Here is a 26,775-nt window from a genome sequence, read left to right on the forward strand (position 1 = left end):
ATTACGTCCAATTTAATGCAATAGTAAGCGATTGGATGTACTATGTACTCCCGTCGACCATTTTTAATGAAATAGGTGTTAAGTGGGGACAGTATAACTAGTATGGGTGTTATAAAAAAAATGTTCCATCCGAAAAGAGAAGATCTCGGCTAACCGGTTTTAGTCCATTACTGCGCATCTCGGTCGCTATAAACAAGTCATACAAGTTATATGGTACCTACGTTCGGCAACGTTGCCTTTGGGATCACCTGTAGTGCCGGATGTCAGCGGGAGGGAAACCTGTGGACACCCTCCCCCCACTTTGGATTTTCACCACCATTATACATTATTACAATATTGGCTACAAACATTGATATAAATAGATATTTAAATATTTATCTGCCGTTTGATTTTGCACGAACGTACAATATTATTTTTTTTCTCCTTGAAATTTCGCTATACAAGTGACTGATACCCCGTAGAATATCATTCTTAAGTCTGATAGCACGATTAAAAATAATGATGTTTATAGTTGGTGTCTGATGGTCATAATTATTGTTGTTTACGCGTAATAGTATCTCAGTTCTTGCATCTTGTATTCGTGTGTTACAGACTGTAACGCTGTTTTTAAACTATATATATATATATATATATATATATATATATATAGGTACCTACTGTAATACCACATTTATTAATATTTTTATCAGCGGTGGTCAAATTTGTACGTTTATGATCCATTAATATATACTTCACCTTTGAGGATCGACTTTCATAGAACATTTTTTTATTATTGAATAACTAAAATTATAAGCTACAATCTAGATTAATTTTCGTGCGCGTGTCTCTAAAATAAATTCTAACATAATCTACTTTGAAAATGTCCGCGATCGACCATTTGGCCACCCCTGGTATACATGTTATTTATATTTTTGTATTGATTTATAGTTATGTATTTCGAAATAAATAAAAAAAATTAGAGGAGTTGAACGTCATTATCTCTGTGGATTTAAAATTCACCCCCCGCCCCTCTGCCTCAGAACCTGAATATATCAGCCGCTGATCATCTGAGAAAATAGATGAATTATTTGCTGTAACTGTGAGACGCGATGTGAGATTAGTAGAAGAGTTCTACATGGATGTGGAACGTATACATTTCTTACAACGAAATTAATTCATCAATGCAAGATTTACCGAAAATCAATGAGATCAAAGAATTTTTAGTAAAGAGATTAAAATCAAAATAAATTAAGATAAAATATTTTTATTTTTATAGGTACCTACTTAAAATAATTATTGATTTATGAAGGTCGGTGAATACTAGATTGACAAAATATTTATATTAGCAAATACATGTCCTCTATACCTATTATTATATATTATTACAGATAGAATTTTTATTCTAAATACAATTTTTATTAGCAATTGCTTTTTCCTCCGCTTTATAAAGATAAAAAAATTAATTTTTTTAAAATTTTTTTCCAATCAATAAACAAAATAATATAAGTGTGTTTGATGTTTGATAAACATGGTTCATTGTTTGTATTAAATATTTTTGCCCTTTCCTACAACATTTTTTCTCAGTTCCGTCACTGACACTCTCTATTGGTCCGACTTCAAAAATATGAAAATCAGTCACCCATGAGAAGTAGGAGTGATCGACATCGTTTCAAAACGTGTTACGGGGTGTTCACGCCCTAAATATTACAGATGGGCGTGTTTCCGACACTGACTCAACCGATTTTTTACATATGTATTTCTGTCAGCATAATATGTTACTTTTACCACAGTAATAAATATAGAATCTAGTGTCTACCAATATTATTCTTGATTTGGCCTGTTTTAATTATAGGTACCACGATAAATCAAATCAAATAAAAAAGGTTTTAATACTTTTATTTTTGAGCATGAGGGTAATCTCACCAACATTATACTACCAGAACCATAACTGTATAGTTACCTTAACTACATTTTAATAAGAAAATGAAATCTAAAAGCATTAATGAACTTCGTAGAATATAAAATATTTCAATGAAAAAAATAATGTGTGTACAATTATAATTTTACATGGATTAATTACTACTGAAATTACCATATGTAGGTACTATTATTTCTTAGAAGAATTTTACGTACTGTGGAAGAAATTGGTGTGGTTAATGAGGTCTTAGCACTCATAAAAGTTGTAATTTGGCTTAAAATACAAAACGTTTACCCTTAGCTACATTTTAATAGTAGTTTTTCGAACTTAAAAATAAAATATATGAAGATAGTAATTCAATTTATTTGAAAAATGTTAATTAGCAGAATACTCGTAAAACCTTATAGTACGGTAGGTATCATATTTCAATATTCTTATACACTTTACAGTCATCTTTGTCTCTGCATTTGATCCCAACGTACCTTATATGTTAATTTTTAAATGGGGGTGAATTAATAAAAATATAATGATTATTCACCCACTGACCTTAAGTAATGTGATTCATTCTGCTACATGTGACCTAGAAGTTTGACTTTAAACGTGAACGCTGATGGCACATATAGATAAATAGTAAAAGGGGGATTTAATTCGTAACAAATTCACCTATGTATAAAAAATACAAATCCTTAAAAACTGCAAATGAGTTTTCTCGACATAAGTTCAATTTTGATATACATAAATCATAAGTCGGCTATTGGTGTTTAATTCTAAATTCACTTTGATTGAAGTATATATAATACTAGCTGATCCCGTGCACTTCGTTGCCCGTTAAATGTACTAAATTTATATGGCTCAAACTTTGTTCAATTCGTTATTTAATAATCGGTTTATGGTGTTCAAAACTTATCTTAACTTTTCATGTTACATGGAATAAAAATTCTGATTTGCAGAAGTATAATGTTATCAGGTAGGAAATCTACCTGCGGTAGATCGCGGACCTAGTGCTGTTTGTACGTAAGTGTATGATTTAACTCTAAGTATTAAAGTTATACCAAGTTTCCATTTTTACTGAATTCCACTAACGGTGAATTAATATAATCAATTAATACAAAATCCTTTTTTGTGTTACCTACTATTACTTTTATGTTATCATTTTTTTTTTATATTTATTACAGGCTGCTTTTAGATAAGTTGATCCTAGGTTGCCCATGTATTGTATAGAGGTTTCTGTAATATCTTTTAAAACTAATTAAGTTTTAACACCATAATGCATATAATAATGTTATAACGACGTTGTAAAACTTAATTAGTTTTAAAAGATATTACAGAAAAAGATAAATTTATATTGACATATTTTATTCATCTCAATATCTCTTTATAAACAGTATTGTTTGTACTGCCTTTTGTGGCTAATATAATCAAACTACTGGCAGAGCTAACTCTAACTAACTAACTCATTTAAGAATAATAATAATTATTATCCGTAATAATAAAGTAATAAATGTGTCAACACATAAATCAGGTTGTTATAGCAACCAATTATATACAAAATTTCCATCGTAAATCTCAAAATCCCAGTTTGAGCAACCCTTTAAAATGTGAATTTTGAAAAATCCCTCCTTATTGCACGGTGAAAATATGAGAAGAACCCCTATTCCAAATTTCAAGTCTGTACGTTGAGTAGTTTTTGAGATACAGTGATCAATGAGTGAGTGGTATTTGGATTTTATAAGTATAGATTATTTCACGTTTAAATTTTATCCTATTCACCAGGTCCTAAAGGATTCACCTATTCACCTGTATTTACATATTCATCAAATATTTGAATCAACTGTCTTTTTTATTTACAAGAATAATGTGATCTGAACGAAATGAAAATACAAGTCCAAAATTAATTTAATACAAATCTGATCACATATTTCACACAATTACATCTTAATGCAACGACGGATAATGAACGAATATATCAGCTAATTTTTTTACTATTATTGATTATATATAATATATACTAACATTATATAATATTGTACTCTCAGACAAGTTATAACAAACTGAGTTACATTTCAAAATCAAATAACTGTCTATCATTCATCATAATATATAATCAAATTAATTTTAAAATGTATTGTGGCCATAGGCGTGCGCAAACTTTGCAGGGGGAGTCCACATTAAAAAAGTCTGATCCAATTACCAAAGATTCTTGTACTAATCACTTACTATAGTATAGTTAAATAGTTAAATATTAAATTTTATATTTTATAAAGCACCTACCTATTTATTTAATTCAATTCATATGTAAATATAAAAGTAATTTAGTACCTTTTTTAGTATGATATCGATATCAGATATCTACGCATTCATTAAAGAAAAAGCCACATGAAAGACCGCGGCCTACCCCTCCACTCCATGCGTACGCCTATGATTGTACCTATTATTTATTGAAATAATATACTAAGGAAATATGCACTAGTTTAAAACTAGTATTTTTAACTTACTGAAGTTAATACTTTTTATATTAACATTAAATTTGCCAAGAGTCACTAATGACTAATGAGTGGCTGTTTAATCATACCATTCGTGCTGTTTCTTTTTTGTTTTGTTTTTTTCTATATTCTTATCAAAAAATAATCTTATTGTACAGATTGTTTAAGACAAAAAAAAACATTTAATTTATCATAGGTACATGTCATAGGTAATCATAAAAACTGTGTCTTCTACAATAACAATCGATAGAAAATGAATATATAATAAGTATAATTAGTAAAAATTTTTTTTAAAAATGAGTCAAGTATAATTATTATTGGAATTAAAAAATAAATTACACAGTAGCGGAACGACGTTTAAAAGAATTCATCTATTATGTGGGACCATGGCGGGCGATGCTTGCAATCGCCCGCATGTGCGTCATACCCGTCTGGCGAAAATATTAGATTGTAAATCGTTGTTAGGTCTGACTAAACGCAAATCTATGTGCAATTATATTACACCATACAATTATTATATCATATTATGTATAATATAATAATAATGCAGTTTATATTAATCTGTAATACGAAAGATTTATAATATTTTTTTCGGTTAGAAGAAGGAAGTGTTGATTTTTTTTTTACCATCGACAAACTCAAAATTCGCGAAAAATTCTCCAATTTAAAAAATAAAAACTAACAAAAAATTCAATACAGAAACTATGATAACTGTGCGAGCAAACCAACCATCTGTCATTTTCCGGTAAAGTATCTATTTTTGATCCTATATAGACATTATTATCCTGTATGATAAGTTCGTTTTTGAAATTTCAAGTAAAAAATAATTCCTACTATTATTATAATTTTAATGATAATGAATAAACAGATACGCCTTACACTAAAAAATAATTAATAATATAATCACTGGATATAGAAGACTAGGCAAACGCACCAAGGGGCAACAGACATCTCGAGGCTCCCAATTTATAACTTAAGATTTATTTTAAATCTTTATAAAATTATAGGTATTATAGTTGTATTTATTTTATTAAAATGTGAATTTTACGGTTTTTAAAATTAATGCAGTCGATACAAAATTAAATACAATCTTTAAGTATTCAAATATTAACTTTATGTTATAAGTTGACAAATTAATATAATGTAATAATTACATTCAGGCCACATATTATTTTAATATTTACATTTACAATTATTTTCAGAAATTTATCTTTTTGTTTTTGCGTCTTTTAAATCATTTATATTTGAAGAAATATTCATATTAATTGGTCTTTCTTTATCTAAACGTAGTACTCAGTGTAAAAAAATCTTTAACTTAAATAAATATATACATTAATTTTGAAAGATCTCAGTTTACATTGTATAATGTTTTCAAATGCCCAGTTTGTGCACGACTATTTATAGTTAGTATTATAAATAAATTTGTGATTTATGTCCATATTACACGTTTAATCAAAATACGATTGCAGATATTATTCTAAAACTACCTTTCAATGACGTTGATGGGAGAAGGCCCCTATATGCGGGTTAATAGACCTACCCGTATATTTTATTGTCAGTTCCGACTAATTTGTCTGGCAGTAGGCACGTGTTTTTACGCACATTTCAATTATGATTCGGTACATACCGGGTTTTCTAATTTTAATTTGTAAATTTTATGTCAACTTGATAATTCTGAAGTTGAACAAACCAATAATTTGAAATATTTGTAACTAGAACAACTGTGGAGAGTGTGGATATTATATAACATTGTTGGGTACTGAATTGTAAGCGGTTTAATATTTACAAGTTATAAATTATGGTTACTCATTTGGTGGGCCACTTTTATACATACATCATTCATATAAGGCTTCAGTATAATGCGTCCCTTAAGTCCCTTTTTATACACCACTGAATAACCCTTTTTTTTTAATTAGAAGACATCAATTTATTGACTATTTTTACAACAAGCACGTCTTGTAGATAGACAAACTAGTTGTCTTACGACCACAACACCGGGTCGTACACAATTGAATGGGCGACTCCTTTGAAACGTTATATGTACATACCGTTCTCCTAATTATCCTTTTCTTTTCTTTACACCAGTTAGTGAGCAGTAGAAGTAATTTCACGAAAATATTGTGTTCTGTTAGTCTTTAGAATACTAAAGAATTAATTCTATTTTTTCGCCTGTTAAATCAATCATCACTAAGTGGGATCTTAAAATTAATTACACAAAAAGTAAAATTTCTTAATAGTAAAGTATAATATACTTTAGTAGTTAACTTTAATTCACATTTAGTTATATCATGTGATTAAATTTTGCTATCAAAATATTACCTATAATAACTTGAGATAGTCAAGAAAATCTCATTATTTTTCTATTGTAGTTTACGACGGTAATTAATATATTCCTAAGACATCGATAACTCAAATATATACATATTATATATTTTTTTATTTAATTATTACAAAATTAGGCTGTTATTTTATTTTTTATTTGTTCTTATTATTTTTTATAAGACAAATATACACAAAACAATTAATGGCACAATAAGCATATGTGATGAAACTAGTTTTTTTTTAGATGAATAACTTAATAAGAAAGGTCATCAAATAGCAGAATTTAACTTGGAGGTCGAATGGCTTAGAACAAAATTATCTGTACCATTTCCTGTCTAGACGGTAATGGTGATTCTTTGGTAGTACCTAACTAGGTAACGAAATCCCTGATTATTAGGTTTTCGTAGTTAGCTAGATGTGAGTATAATCTCTTGTTTATTATACAGCAGATTTGTTTTCAATATTTTTGATGTGTAGCCGTGTAGATGATTGTGAAGTGTTAGATTTAAAATGTAAGGTGGAGCATAAGCAATTTAGCGTTAATTTGGATTTTGCTTATGTTTATTTTTTAACTGAGCTCCACAGTTGTAAGTCATAAATTCATAAGGGTTTTAGAAGACACGTATATTTTACCTATTAAGAGGTTTGGTTTTTAAACATGTAAATTATTTTATTGAGTCTTCCCCCCCCCCCCGTGGCCAATCACATAAATCACAAATTCAAAATAAATCATAATCGGCTATAGAAAATCATCTCATCTCATATAAACATTTATAAGAACATATGAAAATATTAAGCATGGAATTTTCGACTTAAGTTGAATTAATTATAGGCATATGCAATTTTCGATCATTATATTAGTTTTTTTTTTAAACTACCTAATATCGATAATAATAAAAGAAATACATAGTCACAATTTTTTTTTTACAAGCATTCAAAGTTTGAATTTTGACAAAATACGTAAAACTCACGAAAATTCGAAAATTATTTTAAGTTAGAAATATTCATAAAAATCTTCTTTTTAAATCGAAGATTTAATAATTTTTAATAATCTATATAATATATCCTAGACAGGTAAACCGTCTCCGCTCAGAATCGTTTTTCGTATACAATGATATAATATCATTGGATTCAAATTTAATTCCATCCATTACAGTAACCCACTTGTAACCTACTGTACAGCAGAGCGACATCCACGAATTAGCCGCTTTTTTGATTTGTAAACCAATAACTGATCGAAAATAAATATATTCCTGTAACTCGATCCTCCTCGACGAAAACCATGAATCTGGTAGCCAGCCACTGTAGCCAATATACCGCATTGGATAAATGTAGAAAAACACTATGAAATGAATATAATTTATGTTAACACTGTGTACCTTATAAGTTATAATTCTCGAGTATAGGTACTGTTTAGGAACACTATACGAGCATTGGCATCCTTTTTTTATTTAATCTTTTATCGGAATGCAAACATACCTATTATACAATGGCATTACAAATAGACAGAAAATATTCTTAAATTTATAGGTTTGAGTGCCTGCACACTATATTATATTGTCTTTAAGTGTGAGATAAAATTTCAAAAAAATTTCTTTCACATAATTATTAAATACATTTATTTTCCATTTAGCATGAATAAAAATCGTTTAAATTTGATTATAAAATGATTTCATGAACTTATAGATACACATAATATTTTAATAATAATTCATATGTGAATATTATTGGTTTAAAGAAAATTAAGTTAAAAAATGTCAGGTTTACAATCATATTAATAGTTAGTTACTCCTGAAATAAATGTAATAAATTAATATTCATATTGAAGTATCTGCATTCTGATCATACTGATTTCACTATAAAAAATATAACAAAATATTAATACTCGAGGTGAGGCATCTAAGATAGGAATTGTTAGCAAATCGTAATAATTATTTGATTATATTTTCATAATAATATGTTAAATGCACAACTATGTTATATTGGTCTCCTTGAAACGTGTATAGTATCGTCCCATAAAACATACAAAAAAAACATGTAAGTGGATAGGTATATAAGTGGTAGTGTTGTATATAATGTCTTTATAGATCAGTGGCGGATTTGAGGGGGGGGGGGGGTGACGTGGCGATTCCCCCCCCCCACACCACCCCCTGAGGAATTTTTTCACTTAAACTATAGCGCCGTATGATAAAAAGAATATAACATTTATAAGTCATAGCTATAACATTGAACTTATGAATAAATGACCCAAAAAAGGTATTTTTTTTAATATGAAAATCGGAAATGTGTATTCGGTTACGTCTTTGTTTTTACCTATCAATCTATGATACCAATTCGCCCCCTCATCAAATGATCTTCAGATCCACTACTGCTATAGAGTCACTATTTTCGATTCGCTATAAATATAAATTTACGATTATTGTATATGAAAAAAAAATTCTCATCGAAATTGATCTGTCAGTATATTAGATTATAATGTTGTGATTTAAGTAATTTATTTTACTATTAGGCATATTAGGCATAGATATTACAGAATTTTTGACAAAAAATTTCATTTGAAAATAAAAAGTAACAATGTACTCTAAACGTCTCAAGTACCCACGAATAATATTTTTAAATTACGTTAAATAACTAAAATCCATATTTTTGGTTTAATAATATGTAATATCCATTTAATTTGAACTTAAAATATGTATAAAATAAACTATGTTTACCTATGTATATTTATTTTTTTGGTTACAGTATGAATTAATTATGAGGAATTTTGTATTAAATTTTCAAGCTTTTAGACCCTACTAATACAATTTTATTGACATTATTTTATAGGATTAAAAAACTATAAAAATTCAAATTTCAAATTTCTATTTTACATATTTGAAAATGTACCTATATAAAATGATAAAATAAACATTTGATGAAAATTTCAAGTATCTTTGGATATTTTAATAATAGCAAAATAAGATAATCATTGTGTGAAGATTTATTAACTTCAAATGATCGAAAAAACAAATTTGTCTTTCCGGTAAACTTTTTTTTGTTGAAATTAAGAAAATTAAGAGGAATCTTGTTTTGGATTATCAAACCTTAGATATAAAAAAGAAAATTTTGCATGAATTTCAAAATCAAACATTTTTATAAATGTTCATGATGTTTACGAATTTTTTCAATATTCTACATTTAAACGCTCATAACTTAAAAAAAAAGCTAATGAAACTCGAAATTTTCTTATATGCTTATAAATAGGCAACACAAATATAACTGTAATATTTCGTAAATTTTATGGCGCATAAAAATCGCTAATATCAACATTCAAAGAAAATTTCATGTGTCAATTGTAATTTTTTTAGTTATACCAAACACCAAAATCGATTTGTTCTAAAAACGATTTTGCGTATAAAACTCAGTTTTTTGTTTATAATTTTTTCAGATGCTTTTGAAAACTATTCTGAATGTTTTATTCTTGCCACTCCCTCCACCACTTTACCGACTAGACTAACTTTCCTATCAGAAAAAATGTTATTGAAGCCATCCCAAAAGGTGATAAAAGACACAAAAAAATCAATACATTCTTTGATCTTCTCAGGATCTAAAATACATTCATTATTGTAAAATAATTTCATCTACCTAACCATATTTACCCAGGGCCTTGTACCCGATTTCACTCAAACCCCTACACCCATAAACACCTCTTAAAAAATCAAACACCGAAACCCATATAATCCGAATGATTCTGTTTTCAAAACACCCATATTAACCAAAACTCGAATAAATCATTCGGGTTAACCCGAAAATCGAATATATTTTTTTTTCAATCTTCATGTGACATATCATTTCGTATATTGTATTTCTTGTGATGAATTCGATTTTATAGAGTTAAATAATTAAAAATGATAATAACAGGAACAATCTTTCAATAAATCATATGTAAATTCAATAATCGTTTTCTTGAAAATAAAATCCATTAAAATATTTAATAATTTAATTGGTTCTCTTTCAAATATTAAGTATTAAACCAAATCGCCTAATACTTAAATATTTCTAATACCTATATTATATTATATAATGTATTGCTTTATTACTTAATCAGTATATTAGATTACATACTTCATAAAATAAATCCAAGTATAGCCAATAGCAATAGAAACTAGACATGGTATCCACAAAACTGAACGTACCTATTGACAGTCGGGACCAAAATACCAAACACTAACTTCCCAAGCGGTATTACTTATATCTAATTTAGTAATTCGAGTATCGTAATATTCGTGCCTTTATTTACCAGTTTTCAGGTAATCGCGAAATCATAATTTATATTTTATTTTATTTGTCCACGGCTCAACAGTCAACGCCCCTATTATGGCCACCTATTTTAAACATTTTAATATTTTATTATATCCATCGACTTGCAAGTAAGTGATAAATTGTACATTATTTTTTAATTTGTATCAAACTACGGTCTATGACGCACCTCTCACTACGTAGTCAATTGTCAATTTTATAATTAATTCATCGTACAATTTGTAAGTATATATTTTTTATATTACCTTTTAGTTATAATATAATAATATTATTCATAATATTTATAACGATTTAAAAAAGTCTTTTTAATTTTAAGTCATCATAAAATTATCAATATTCTGTCATATACATAATATTATGCAAAGTTAAAATATCAATCTGTTGTAACTTGTAACTGTTGATTTTGCAAAATGTATTCATTATGTTTTGGCTTTTCTTTTAAATGGGATGAGGCTCAAGCAAAAAAAAACTATTTTTTTTACTACAGGAAACCTTGTAAACATCATGATGAATATCATTATTGTTTGCTTATCAAATACAATTTTTTTAATAATTATAATTTTTTTTTAAATATGCGTGTATGTTATATAAGCCCAGCACTTATTTTGACATATCATAGTAAAAAGTTTAGTAATAATTAATTTAATATCAAGATTTGTTGTATTTTTAAGCTTTTCATTATTTTTTCAACAGTAATACGGTTAGGTACACATTAATTAAATCTATTGTTCTATATAAAATATAAGTACTTATATACTTTTAAATTATCATTTCACTGGTAAATGATCGTCATTATTAATTAATAAATATATACCTATTTTTTTTTTTTTTTTTTTTTTTTTTATTAAGAATAAACCCTCGGCGACATCGGCCATTGGGATTCCGTTATTTACATCTAAAATTTACAGTATTTACATTTGAATAAGTGTACTTTGTTTTTTTAAATTTTGTTTTGAAGTTCTGCCAAAGAAATAAAGTTGAATGTGACTGCGATTGAAGAGTTGTTGTGACCGAGTGATTCTGCCAGGTGTTCAGGAAGATTTGATTCCAGTCTTGAATCGGTATATGATAGACATTCAGTCATAATGTGTTTAACTGATAGGTACGTGCCGCAAGTTGTGCATATCGGGGGATCATTTTTACTCATTAAATAACTGTGAGTGATCTTGGTGTGGCCGATCCGTAGTCTTGTTAGTATAACTTCAAATTTTCTAGGAAGGTGTGTGGGATGAGGCCATGGGAAAACATCTTGTTTAATTTCGTGTAGTTTAGTGCGCGCGGAATTCCAGTTTGTCTGCCATAACTTGGTACAATGCTGGACAATTAAGGAAGTTAAATCTTGTTTGGACACGAGCTGAACTGCTGATGCTAAGGGGTTAGTAATTGCGTCTTTTGCTGCCTTATCGGCCATCTCATTTTCGATGATACCAGAATGACCCGGTATCCAATATACCTATTTTATATTAGTATACTTATCTATAAATAATTGTTGTATGGATGTGTCAATAATATTTGTATTAGGTATATTTTGATTGATTTAAATTAACTTATAGAAAACGCCAAGAGCTAAAAAATCACCGGTCAACAAATACTTTAAATTTAACATTCTTGTCTTTTTTAGTTTTTTATTCTATAAATATCGATAAAAATTTATTTGTTGGGTATAGAAAACCTTGAAAATTTAATTCAAGACACCTAACACATTGTTACAATAGCAGTTGAAAAATATTAAAATGTTCAAATTATCTTCGATAAAAATTCATAAAATTTTTTCTTTTTAAATCTAAGATTTGAAAATTTAATTCAAGATTCCTTATAAGTTTGAATACCTTTATCAACAAAAAAAAAAAATTTCAAACTGTTCAAATTGTGAACATTTAAACCTTGGGTTTGGATTTGAATAAATGACCTTCAAAGGTGGTCAAATATGGCTGATTTTTAAAAACGCGCTAGTATATTTCATTATAACTGTTAACTATTAATTATTAAAATTATAATTTATGATTATTAGATCTTCAACATTGAAAAATAATGTTATGAAAAGATCTATACTCTTAATCTCCTCTCCGTTTTACCACCACTGATGGCCTTGTTAATTCGTTTGTTCCAAGTTCAAATTTGTTGTTTTATCTCAAAAACGTATTTAACTGGAGTCATCGTAATTTCACAATATTCACCAATTTACATGTAGCTTTCAATAGATTTGAAATTGACAATTTACAAATAACTTACTATTCCATTTAATAGAAAAAAAAAAGTAAAACAAATCAAGTTTTGGTGATTTTATGATGCTTCCATAGTGTATGAAATCGTAATAAATTATTACCTGTATTAAATATTCAAAATTATTAAACGATGGCGGCGCTGTCAACAAAACATATGTTCAAAAAGTCCCTGCAGAAGCTTAGTCGATACTAAAAAAAAAAAAAGATGTTATGATGAAAAAATACAAAACATCAATTTTACACATTTTCGACTGTTTTTAAGTAATAAATACCCTATCTACAGGAACTGCACTACTCATCGGTATCGTGAACATAATATTCTAATGGAAATTTGTATTTAAATATTATTCGTTTGAAGAAATGTTATATTCAGGTTAAGAAGTTCATTACTCACTTTTCCGATTAATTAATTAATAATGATGGAATATTTATATTGATATTCAAGTACCTTCCTATCGTAATGATTCATTGCTGTATCATATAAATAGGTACTTTTTAACGGAAACCACGCTTTCAAGTGATTATTAGATAACTTTCGAGTGTTTTAAGTTACGGGTCTTTTCAATAAAATATCGTTTGTTATTCATTTAGGTAGGTACTCTCATTTCACATTTTGTTCAAATAACGTTTATAGTAATACAAATTATTTCAAACAAAATGATCGTTACAAAAAAAAATCTTCGACTTCTAGTAAATATTATTTTGGATTCCTTTTTTAAAATTTTAACTTTGGTTTTAATTATGTTTGTAATCGTAGGTCGGAGTATTAGTCATATACTGCTGTATTGAATCCACCGTCGGTGGATCAATTCGCATGATGAACGTGAACGAGCCGGTAATTAAACTTAAAATACCTATGCCGGGTTACATGAACAATCATTATAAATATTGAACGCATCGTTAGAATCTAATGGTGTCAATTGAACGCAATTCATTAGACCGCGATTGGTCCATTAAATGTTATTGAACCGTTAAATTAATAAATTGTTCATGCAACCAGGCCCTCTATGTTATTTTGTATATCATTGAAATCATAGACGCATAGAATAGGCCAGAAATCATATAAAATACGCTAAGCTAACTTGTCCACATAAATCCGTGTAAATCTGAGAAATTATCACAGACCGATCGGCAGATCGATTGATTGAGGATAATATTATAACTTAGAATATTATAAACATATATAATAGCCTTAAATTTTTCGTCTTTCGAGCACAAATGTTGGCTTCAAGGTGATACGCTTTACACGTAAACCGACTATATTATTCCTGATCTATTCTATTTATATGATATGTCTATGATTGAAATAATTTGTTTTTATCTCTCAGTATCCAAACCGCTGTAATTTTTAGTCATAAATTTAAAAATATTTTTCAAACTAACAATAGTTTAGACTTGTTTAGTACATTTGAATATTCTTATTAAACTAAATAAAATACATACCATTTATACGACTATGTAGGTATTTATAATATTACCATATATATTGGTGTCTATCTATTATTTTAAACAAATATTTATTATATTTAAGTTATTTAATAAATATATTATAATAATCAACTAACCATTTAAGAATTAGACAATTATACTGACATCAATACTAAAATATAAATGCAATGGGTTTAGAGTTTAGGGTTTATTCAATTCTATACGCATGTAGGTACCAAAATAAAATCTGACTCCTAAACCGTATTATGAGTTTATTACAATGATAACAATAGGTAACAATGGCATTACGTGTTTCAAAAATAGAATGACTATAATATTATAATAACTACGTTATGAACTATTTGAATATAATGGGACTATATTTCTTATGAATAATATTTATACTTAGGTACAATATCATATATATATTTATATGTTTGTAACATTTATGATAATATAAATGTCAGGAATTAATTAATGTAAGTTGAAAAATTTTCGTTTTAGTTTTGTAAGTATTTAAATAAGATTAGTGAAATATTTTTCATATTTAATGTCATTGATTATATTTTTATATACCTCGTCATTAGATGCAGTATCAAATACGATCACTAATCAGTGTCACTCTTATCACAAAACAGAGAGTATCAGTTATTTACCTTAGACAAAAGCGATTTTTAGTGCACACATGCACTTGAAGAAATAATAGAATGAGCAGGTGTTCACTTAGAATATAATTATAGTGGCCGGAGATATTATGACCTTGAAATGAATGATTTTGAAACTTGGTGTTTGTGTACCGTGTTATTTAAACAACAAGTCAGATACATTATCGGGTAGGTACTCATAGGCAGTTAATGATTTTTATGGAGAAAAAAATAGTTGAGTTGTTTATCAAGAATAATATTCTTAGTTACCATCAACGTGTTGCAATGGTATATTATTATACTTGGTGCATATTAGTTGTATAGTGTACTGTACAGAGTGCAATAGAAATTACTAACAGGTGTAATCAACACACTGTGAAACGACGACTTGTATTTTTGTTGAATTAAAATTTTTTTTTTTTTTGTACGCATATTATCATATACAGACCACAAGGAGTAACAGACAGACCTAATAGATAAAGATAAAAAAATTGATAGGTACTATATAGTTTGAAAAAAATTGTGAAAATTATACCTATGAGTTATGATAGTGATGAATAATTTTCAGTAATAAACGTATGTCGATAAATTCTCAAAAAGAATATTTTGAAAATAATAATTACGTTTAAAATCAATTTGCTCCAAACAATATATTGATATTTAAAAAATAAAATAAAAGAATTACTTACTTAACTTAAATCAACGTTTCTAGCATCAAAATTTTACTGAAAATAACATTCAAAGATAAGTTTACAACAAAAAGTGTATTTTAAGTACTTCCTACAAATAAATGTTCAAATATTGCAGGTTATTACAAAAGTTATTTCATTTTTCCTGTCTTTCTGTTACCCCTGTATGTATTATGATATGACTATTGCAGTCAATATTAAAATATGAAAAATGTAATGTTAGTGAACAAAAGTCAATAATACATCTTAGTTCATTATATTAGACAGCTATTAATGTTACACTCTGCGTATGATATATTTTATTATATTTATATGTTATAGGTAGGTAGGTTTATTGTAATTTGTAGGGATATGCGCATTGCACATACATAAACAACTCGAAACGAAATACCAGCTGTCAGCTGCAATATTGTGTTGTAGTTTTTTTATTACTCGAATTCTGCTTATCCTCAAGAAATAAATTGAGTTTATTAATTTATTAATTATTCGATTTACATTTTTAAGTATTACAAGTTTATTCACAATTGTAATTTAAAACGAAAATTCAACACTACTGCGCACGGCGTTGTCCAAGGCAAACCGTCGATATTTAATTTATACCGTGTACCTTGATTGAAAAAATGTTCAGTGTATTCGTGGCTTGGTGCCGACCTGATTGCGTTTATCTTAAATTATACCTACTTGGCGAGTCGGAGATAATAATATTATTTTATGTTAATTGACAAATACTAAATACCGAACAGTATCGTAAAACTATAATAAAACTGGCTTATAAACAATAACATTATAACGGAAAAATACTATGTACGCTTTACAATGTTACAACTGTAAGTGATAATAATAATTCCTAAAAATATTGAGATGAATGAAAAATTCGTTAGGTGTTTATTATAAGCCTAAGATTTTATATAATTATTTAAAGGTGCTGGGTAAGTTATAATGAGAATAATGAACTCGAGTTAAGTTTAGTTAGGACTTTAAGAGGATACATGATCGTTAAATTAAAAATTAACTAATTATAAATTTAATTCGAAAGTTAAAATAAATTAAATCTATTTTTTTTTTAAATTAATATGTGAATTGTGTAAAGAGTGACTGTGTAGATCTAATATAATGAAAAATTCATTTATCAAGTAAAAGAACAGAAATGTCTATGTTATAGGTATTATAACAGTATTGGATTATTTTAATTTTATATTAATGATTAGTGATTACGTATGACAGAAATATTTCAAAACGTTTGAATGATTTGTTTGATATGAATGATGGATTATTTTTAAATCAACTGAGAAACCCTAAGTTATTCCAACTGTCAATTAAAACTAGTTAAGTTCATAAGTTGATTAGGAAATAAACTAGCTAGATAAGTTTAAAAGTTAAAAAAATTAACTTTTTAACTTATTAATCCTCGCCTTTTTAATTACTATGGTATACATATTGTACCAGTGTACCACCATTATTGCTTATAAAACAAACGTACCTCTAACATAGATAAACGAGTAAACATGATGCTTCATATTTGTGACTAAAACCAAAACTAATCAAATTTGTTTAACAACAGAATGCTGATATGCCTGATACTGCATTTTCGCCTCAGGATGATCCCACTGAAACTAGCTCGCAAACTACGAAGAAAGTCCACACTTTTCCTACAATACCACATAGGTCAACGACTACAGAAAATTCATCGATGGCTTTGAAAGAGAGCCAATTGGTTGAGCTACATCAACTAAGTCTAAAACTGCTGAAAAACATCGATACAAATTAAAAAACAATTTATACAATATGTTACTATGAATATATATTATGTAAATTAAACCAAAATTGATTTCACTCAAAAATAAGAAGAAAATAAACATTTCGCGAACTTATATATTTTGTGCATCTCTATTCTCTACCTATGCTACGACAATCGATCCATAAAATGTTATATCAGTACTTTACTATACTGTCTTATTTCCTTGGTCCAAAAATAGTTTAAACTGTACTTACAGGGCCGCAGTGATGCATCTATATTTTATACTGGAAAGTTGTACCTATATGCAGTCGAGTAAAAAAAAAGCGGGTAAGTCGTAGATGTCGCTCCGCTGTACAGTAGGTTACAAGTGGGTTACTGTAATGGCTGGAATTAAATTTGAATCCAATGATATTATATTATTGTATACGAAAAACGATTCTGAGCGGAGACGGTTTACCTGTCTAGGATATATTATAGATTATTAAAAAATTTCAAATCTTAGATTTAAAAAGAAAATTTTTTATGAATTTCTAGCTTAAAATAATTTGCGAATCATCGTGATTTTTACGTATGTTGTCAAAATTCAAACTTTGAATGCTAGTAAAAAAAAAATGTGACTGTATTTCTTTTATTTTTATCGATATTAATTTTATAAAAAACTAATATAATGATCGAAAATTGCATATGCTTATAATTAGTTCAACTTAAGTCGAAATTTTTTGAAAATTACATGAGTGGATAGAATATACGTATATTAACATTCGGTGAAAATTTCATATATCTATGGTAATTTGTTTTAAAGTTACATCAAAAACCAAAATCGATTTTGTCGAAAACCGATTGTGCGTAAAATTTCTCGTTTTTTCCTTAATTTTTAGTTTGTTTATCCCGATAATTTAGAAAAATATTGAGAATTTTGATCCCCCCAAAAGTACCAACTAGATTCACTTTATGGTCGAACGAGGTACTGAAGTCGAAAATCGAAGCACTTTTACTACACCAAAACGTGATGACAGACTCAAAAAAAAAAAAAAAAACTCATCATGATAAAATAAATACATTCTTCGCTTCGCTCAGAATCTAAAATTTGAGTAAAATTCTTAACTTAAATATTATATCAGAATTGACTATAGTATAGACTATATTGACAATTTTTTACGCGTTTGCCTGATTCTACCTTTTTTAATCAGAATTTCTGAAAATACTAAAAACCAATGAACAAAAATTACAAATTACAACATAATAGAACGTATAATATTAACGGTATTTTCCTTTTTTTTTCTTGTGGGGCGGAAATCATAATATATACGCTATACATATATATTGGCTACAAAAATAGATACTCAATTATAGAGACATAGACTTTTATTACGTAATATTAAATAATGAATAAACTATGTTGCAGACATTCAGAGCCCTATATATTGTGATTTGCAGTGGTTGGGTAGAAAAGAAAAGGTTTCATACGACTGTGTATACAAAGGCCCTAGCCATTTTCCTCCAAAAAAATAAAAAATAATTCTTGACCATTTTTCTACAATAAATAAAATAATAAAATAGTTAACAAATAAAAATATTTGTTAGGTATTATGTTTAATACAAATAAAATATAGTTAGTCTCACTCAATGGTGCAATCATAATAATCGTCGACAATTTATTGATACACAATAATATAACATATTTAAGAGGACGCCACATCCTCATGTGTTTTCTTCGTCGTACAAGTGCGTAGCATAGCAAATTTTACGCTCAGCAAATCTCGTTTATCTCCTTCAATTTAAAATTTAGAGTGAATTGACCTATTATAAAAATTAAAGGCAAGATTATTACCGAGGGCATCTCATAGGCTTTTTATTATATTTTAATTTCAAACCGAGTTATGAGTATTTTTAGATATAAAAATAATTTTAAATTTTAAAATACTCATTACTTGCTTTAAAATTAAAATATAATAAAAAGCCTATGAGATGCCCTCGGTAATAATCTTGCCTTTAATTTTTATAATAGGTCAATTCACTCTAAATTTTAAATTTGCCATGCTACGCACTTGTACGACGGAGACAACACATGCGGGTGTGGCGTCCTCTTAAGTACATACGTATACATGCCCGTATGTTATAACTTATAAGACTTATTATGTAAGTATCTTTATTAGGCTTAATCGATAAATGATATAGATAGCCGACACCAGAATGTAATCATCAACTGATAGGCGAAAAATGTGGTTCTACTGATTCTAGCTTTACCTACTCTATATTTTTAAAACTGAACGTAATACTACGACAACAAATATTTGCTAAAATATAGGAGGAAAATAGACATAGCTTTAATCGAAAACATTATGGAGGAAAACGGTATCTGGATTTTGGAAGAAAATGGAACCGCCATATATAAATGTTCTTATAGGATTACCCTCTCCTATCAGTGGACCTATACCTAATGTTTTTGCAATTATGTGTACAAACCTGTTTTTTCAGTCAGTTTCTGTAATCACGTCTAAAAAAAGGAAATTTTCCATAATCTTATATTTTGAGATGGATTCAATTCGCTAATTTTATCATGATAACAAAGATTTTGTGGTTTTTTGTTGGAATTCACAATGAATTCACTGTAAAAATTCAAAATGATCACCATATATTTTGATTAGAATTTTCTAGACATAACATATTAAATATTTTCAAAATAGTTTAATTCATTTGACCTTCTTATAGATGTTACAAATTGTTTTGTTTTGTTTTTTTTTGTTTTTTTTGTTGATTTGCAATGATCTTGACAATTTTGATTCTCGTCAAAAATAATATTAACCGTATAGATTTTAATCTTTGATGCATTAACTATTATTTTCTTCGTTCAATACAATTTTCAAAATATTTAGACTAATTTTGAACTGTTTTGAAGCTGTTGTTATTCCACGGACCTATCCACACTAGGTGTTCTACATATCGTTGGTATTAACTTGTGAGTTGTAACTTATACGTGACGTTTTTGACAAAAATTAATGAAACTTACAGAATTAACAGAATACTAAAAATAGAAATAGAAATATATCTGATACAATGTAAAAGATAAATCATCTTCGGAAAGAAAATATGATGATTCACCAATCTCTTTCGCTAAAAACCGTTTTTCCTCTTACTCAGTGCAATTATCATCATTAAATTACAATTTATAACACATCCATGATTACGGCGTATTACTAGATAACTAATTGGTATTTAAAAGTTATAAATTTAAACTAAACAAAACATAATATATTGTAACATTCAATTGTTTTGTATTCCTTTATAATGCTAATAAACATATTACATGCCATGGAGACTATTATTTATAACGATAAAGGTGTGTATTCTGTCAAATACTATTGACTTGATAATCCCTATAAAACGTAGACTATAATATTTAAAATATATTTTAAACACAAATTCATCTACAATTAAAATTGTCTTGGAACAACCAAAATAACATGTATGGTAAGATAAATAGACGTCTTACACAATAGATTTTATGTACTATATATATATATATATAGCAGATAAACTATATATATTGTAGATCCATAACAAAGCATTAAGTGTGCGTTAAAAAAAAAAAAAAACAATTTTACACTAAATTGTTTTTAAGTAAAAATTAAGTTAAAAACTAAAAATAAATAATTATCGCAAATAGTGTTTAACATAGGATGGTCAATAATAATTGTAATCTTATTGTTTATTTGTACAACTAAAGGGTGCCACTCCAAAATTGGTATGCAATATGCATTATTAAATTAGTAATTGCAGTTTATTATAATTCATAATATATTCATAATTATCTGGTAAACAATAAAATATGTGATTATATTATTAATTATTATCTAAGTGTATTTCTCTGAAACCGTATAAATTTAATCACATTTCAAGACACGGTTTATCGGTTTATCGTTTTATAAACAATTGACGCGTATAAGAAATATATAACAATAAAGCGTTTTATAATAATTGATTAATAGGTACATAAGTATTTGCTCAGTAATTAAATTCCCATATTGTTTAGAAATTCTATACACACATTGTATTATATCAATCAATTTTCATGGACAACGATTGTCGATTAACCATATTTTGGTAATATACTTTTTAACAGGAGTGTAACGTGTAAGAACATATTTTGAAGTTAAAGTTAACACAGAAACGAAAAATATTGCGATATTATTCAAAACATTCCGTAGCAATGGTTTAATGACCTACAAGGATACTACGTATAAACAACACGCATATAGTTTTAACCGACCATAATATTAACACTATTTTTATTATTACATATAAATATATAATATATATATATATTTGAATGGCACCCTCCAACGAGTATTTTTCAGCAACACGATGAAACATCTCACTAATAATAACGGTTTTAGCAGATCATCTAATATTAATTATTTGTTCAGTGGTAATAACCGTTTTCTGCAAGTTCTTCATTGTCAATAATTGGTTTCCGGTCATCTTCGGATTTCACTCGTTTTCTAGATTTGTTTATAGCTCCCCACGGTGTCTTTCCCGCTTCAGAGGACGAAAGCAATACCGAATAAGATGTGACGTCGTTTTCTTTGCTGTGGTGCATTCCGTACAAGAAGTAAATCAAAAGACCTGTAACAACACATTATAGTCGAACATTTTTATTAAATATCATAAAATGTAAAAAAAATTGCGCACACGTACAATGAGCGTCGTTTATTTTATAACTTACCTATAACCATCCATATGAAAAACCGTATCCAAGTAAGCAAATTAAGATTAGTCATCAACACTATGTTACAAACAATGCTAAGCGATGGTATTAGAGGCACATGGGGTACCATAAACGGTAGTTCTGTTGAATTTTGCTCATGGGCTTCAATCAGGAGCAGACCTGAAACAATAATAAATAACGTTTGTATATAACCTATTTTGTTGTTGGTATCAGAACTATAACACTTATTTAATAATTTTTTCGTCGATTAAAGAAGGCCTTAATACTAATGGAAATTGATATTTTGATAAATAAATATATATAAAAATACTAATGCGTGAGTAAACGAATAAAAAATAATTTTTAATCCCTAATTATGGACTATGGTTTACTCTTTATAGTTAGATTTATATAGATATATATGTAATGCGATGTATTGCAATAATCTCATATATTTTATACGTACATAAAATTAAATCGGTGCCCAACATTGCCAACACAACGCCGTCGGTCCAACTCACATGTTCGATATTAAACCAGTATTGAATATAAACGCACAAGATGACGGTGGAACTTGTGAAGCAACCAATACTCACACAAACTATGTAACCAGGTTCGAATTCGCCAAAAAATGGTTCTAGAAACTTATAGGATGGTTTTAAGCGTCCTCCCATGTCCATTTCAAAAGACTGAAAATTGTAAATCAATAACAATAATCAATTCATGGCTATCCTGCAGAGTAAATTTAAAACTGTATATATAATACTATTATTTATATGCGTGCTTACGTCTGCCTGCGAAGTAGGAAGTTCTAAGAGACTACTAGAATCCCGTACTAGACCGCGGTTGGTAGGACGGTATCTTAATATTATTACTGAAGCACTGACAATAGTATAAGCCAACAATGTACCGATCGACATAAATTCAACTAATTTTTCCAAATCGAAGAATAAGGCTATCAATGCACACAAAAAGGCAGATATAGCCAAATTTATTATTGGTATCTGTAACATATTTTCGATTAGACAATAATGTAAACAATAAACAATTTTTTTATATTACACATTTATTACGATTGTAAAATTTAAAACGATATACTCACTAGAATATATTTTTAATCGTAAAAAGGATCTACCCATGCATGTGTTTTCCTCGTTTTACAAACGTAAAACAAATCAAATTTGAATTCAGCAAAACCAATTTACTGTTGTTAGCTATTTACCTTAATTATTAGAATGAATAAGCTTAAGTAGAATATTATCTTTCTTGAATATCAGCTTTTTCCGATATTTTAATTATGATATTTCACGTATAGTAGATACTCAAACGTATTTTCTATTTCAAACAGATTTTAACATGTACAAACTATTATGTACGTCAAACGGCATGTTTATTTATTGCTTGAAAGTTAAATTATCGAAAAAAATCTGACGCTTAAGCAGATTTTTTTATCTTAAAATTTGATAACAAGTGGATTCACTTTAATATTTAAGCAAGATCAGTTCCGTTGAACTCAAATTTGATATGGTTTACGTTTGAAAGACGTAAGTGACCCATTCTTGGATAGAGTCCTCTTAAGTATGAAAAATGTTATTCTTGTCAAATTCATATCGATGTTTGTATTTTATTAGAAATCAGATAAATACTAATACCAATTATATATATATTTCAATTTATGATTTGTTATTTGAAGTTAAAAATAATTGTATTTTTATTACTTTGCGTACTTGAGTTTTTTTGTTGACTTTGGCTAAGAATTTAAAAATCAATCCATCATCGGCCATCGCATAAATACATCTGGGCAACGAATAAAGAGATCCAAACAAAGTAGTAGTCATTCCACACAATGCTCCTACTGATACTAAATACTTAATCCAGTTCAAGTCTAATCCAGCAAATGCCGCCGGAAATGCTGCATCGGGAACGATGGACCAGTATGGGACCAAGAATGTTAATGCTCCGCTCACCAATACGTAACCTGTAAATAAATCGACGAAAATCGTTACGCGAATAGCTGTCAATCACTTTCTATATGTGAACCGTTAAATAGGATCGAACTATCTAAACAATAAAATAAAAGGTACCAAAGACAATGCCTATTATTATGATACAACATTATTATTGCTCTGACGGCTAATAGTATATAGGTACGTATAATATACTGTATTGAAACTCGGGAAGCATCATTATTAGTTCCGTATAATGGTAAATAATAATTTTATCAAAAATTTAAGTTTTTAGGATTCGTTTTTTAAATTATTATTTTGAAATCAAACACAACTAAACCTATATTATATACATACATAAACGGCAGACACACGCGCGAGTAAGTATAAACAAAAAACCGTGTATACGCATGTATAAATGTATTCAGGTGTGGCGACTCCGCGGTACGCGTGCCATTTTTGAAAAAAAAAACCAATTGTATATATTTTTATATTACAATATTCCTAAATATTATATAAAGTTGATAATGTTTTTTTTATATTATCATTATTCATTATATTTATCATGTTCTATTTAGTGTTTATACACTTTGCGAAAAATGTTCAAATCCTTGATTGCAAAATTTGGCACTTCAGACCCAAAAAAGGTTCGTCACGTCTGCCGTACCTATATATCTGCCGCGCGTATAATATATCCACAAATATATCAGTAACTTATACCAGTCGTGCAGTATCTTTCGCATATTTTTGAATTAATCTCGTGGGATAATAGAAACTATAGACTATTGGATCATATAAATATCTATGGATTATATATATATATATATATGATATATGAACAATATCATATTGGTGAATTCTAATAATTATTGTATTTTGCGCACGCGCAACAACGTTTTCTGTGTGTCCCGTGTTCGCGGGAACCATCCACCCGGTGATGTACCTATAATTATATACATCCAAACAAATCGGACGCCTACCGTAATCGGACGCGATACCAAACTATTGCAACCATAAGTATACCTGTGCAAACGACGCTCATCGCAATTATCGTGGCCACTGGAATCGAATAGGCCGGGTCCTTTGCTTCCTCGCCCGAGGTGGCGATGCTGTCGAAGCCGACGTAAGCGTAGAAACAGGTGGCTGCCCCGGCTATGATACCAGTCGTGCCGTACGGCATAAATCCGCCGTCACTGGACCAGTTGTCACTGTTCCCATAATAATATCCGGCCACTACGATCACGGCCATCACGCCGAGGTTGATCAGCGTCAAGAAGCTGTTCATGTACGACGAAGTTTTAACGCCTACCCCTGCGCCGACACAAGACGGTCTATATTATCATTATAACGAAACAACTGCAATAACTGCAGTATATAATAATATTATTATTATATTAAAATCCAGTTGTCGGGGATCGATACCACCGCAAATACAAATAATCATAATCTGTAAAAACTATATATCACCCGTCCTTACAAAAATAAAAAATTTAAATTTTTAGACAAATATTTTTTTTCATTTCATGGATTATTTTTTAAAGGATTTGCCAAGAATATTTTTATAATTTTGTCGTACAATCATATTCTATTTTATAGGACTTATATTATATAAATAATTCACTATAATTACAAATACTTAATTGTGATATTAACGTTATTTTTTTCAACAAAATTCTTTGTTTTAAAAATGATATATCGTAACATAACTTTAATGATAATTATATTATAAACGTGAAAAAATTTAAGTACCCATATTATATACCTACTTATAAGTATTAGAAATATTATATTATATAGAAGAATCATTGGAGGTCATAACTAATAATATTTATATAAATTAATAATCAGTGGAGTTAGTGGACCCTTTCTGCTATTTACTCTGCGATTAGGCACAATAATTATTATTTTAGTACTTAAATATCACTAAAAAAAATTAATAAAACAATATGCTTCATAATGGTGATGATGTTATGAGCGTATGACGTATTATATATACTCATACTGTTTCAACAATATAGAATCTACTAAATTAATCATCGGGCGTTATAACACTGGTACAATTTAATAACTAATAAGCAATAATTATAAACTTTTTATGATTTTTATCGTTTTGCATCCCACATGTGTTGTCTCCGTCTTACAAGTGCGTAACATGGTAAATTTTACGCTCAACAGAACACGCGTAGCTACGTTAATTTAAAATTTAGAGTGAATTAATCTCTAAAAAAATTTAAAGGTAAGATTATTTTTTTTTAGTAACACAAATTTACCCTCGGTGACACAGGCCATTATAGATTATAATTTTTTTTTTTTTAAATATTTATATCAACAAGTTTATTATTTATACAGTTTTTATAATTTGTTTTGCAGTTTTTCCTGTGCAGTGATAAGCTTTA

At 28.2% G+C, this 26,775-nt stretch overlaps 2 protein-coding genes and 1 long non-coding RNA gene across 4 annotated transcripts in view; 1 reads left to right on the forward strand and 2 right to left on the reverse strand.

Annotated features, from left to right (window-relative positions):
- The window catches only part of LOC149059004 (uncharacterized), a 28,623-nt gene extending 15,012 nt beyond the window's left edge, over positions 1–13,611 (reverse strand). The window contains exons 1-2 of the long non-coding RNA XR_016190518.1: positions 13,499–13,611; positions 13,328–13,415 (exon numbers count right to left, since the gene is read on the reverse strand). This is a non-coding gene — a long non-coding RNA (uncharacterized LOC149059004). The remainder of the gene's footprint in view (positions 1–13,327; positions 13,416–13,498) is intronic.
- A 145-nt stretch (positions 13,612–13,756) lies between these two features.
- On the forward strand, positions 13,757–17,858 carry LOC149059005 (uncharacterized). The gene is made up of 3 exons (XM_089221073.1): positions 13,757–13,916; positions 13,984–14,061; positions 17,549–17,858. Exons 1-3 carry the CDS (start codon positions 13,884–13,886, stop codon positions 17,753–17,755), a joined length of 318 nt encoding a protein of 105 aa, XP_089077199.1. The 5' UTR covers positions 13,757–13,883; the 3' UTR covers positions 17,756–17,858.
- A 3,120-nt stretch (positions 17,859–20,978) lies between these two features.
- The window catches only part of LOC107173421 (cationic amino acid transporter 4), a 38,681-nt gene continuing 32,884 nt past the window's right edge, over positions 20,979–26,775 (reverse strand). The window contains exons 5-10 of one of the 2 annotated variants that reach the window (XM_015523958.2): positions 25,403–25,690; positions 24,161–24,411; positions 23,222–23,437; positions 22,900–23,122; positions 22,452–22,613; positions 20,979–22,351 (exon numbers count right to left, since the gene is read on the reverse strand). In XM_015523958.2, coding sequence (XP_015379444.2) covers positions 22,149–22,351; positions 22,452–22,613; positions 22,900–23,122; positions 23,222–23,437; positions 24,161–24,411; positions 25,403–25,690 — 1,343 coding nt within the window. In that variant the 3' untranslated portion in view covers positions 20,979–22,148. Of the gene's footprint in view, positions 22,352–22,451; positions 22,614–22,899; positions 23,123–23,221; positions 23,438–24,151; positions 24,412–25,402; positions 25,691–26,775 lie in introns of both variants that reach the window. The other variant, XM_089218797.1, reaches the window with a different exon arrangement.

This window comes from Diuraphis noxia, unplaced genomic scaffold (assembly GCF_037042655.1).
Source record: "Diuraphis noxia isolate RWA-SAM2 unplaced genomic scaffold, SU_Dnox_SAM2 contig0002, whole genome shotgun sequence".
Classification (NCBI taxonomy): domain Eukaryota; kingdom Metazoa; phylum Arthropoda; class Insecta; order Hemiptera; family Aphididae; genus Diuraphis; species Diuraphis noxia.

Bases quoted from the DNA above. Each gene is read 5' to 3' on its own strand.
- LOC149059005 (XM_089221073.1), top strand. From the start codon at position 13,884: ATGATCGTTACAAAAAAAAATCTTCGACTTCTA. The intron at 13,917-13,983 runs GTAAATATTATT...TTGTAATCGTAG, and splicing joins AAAAAAATCTTCGACTTCTA to GTCGGAGTATTAGTCATATA. The intron at 14,062-17,548 runs GTAATTAAACTT...GTTTAACAACAG, and splicing joins TGATGAACGTGAACGAGCCG to AATGCTGATATGCCTGATAC.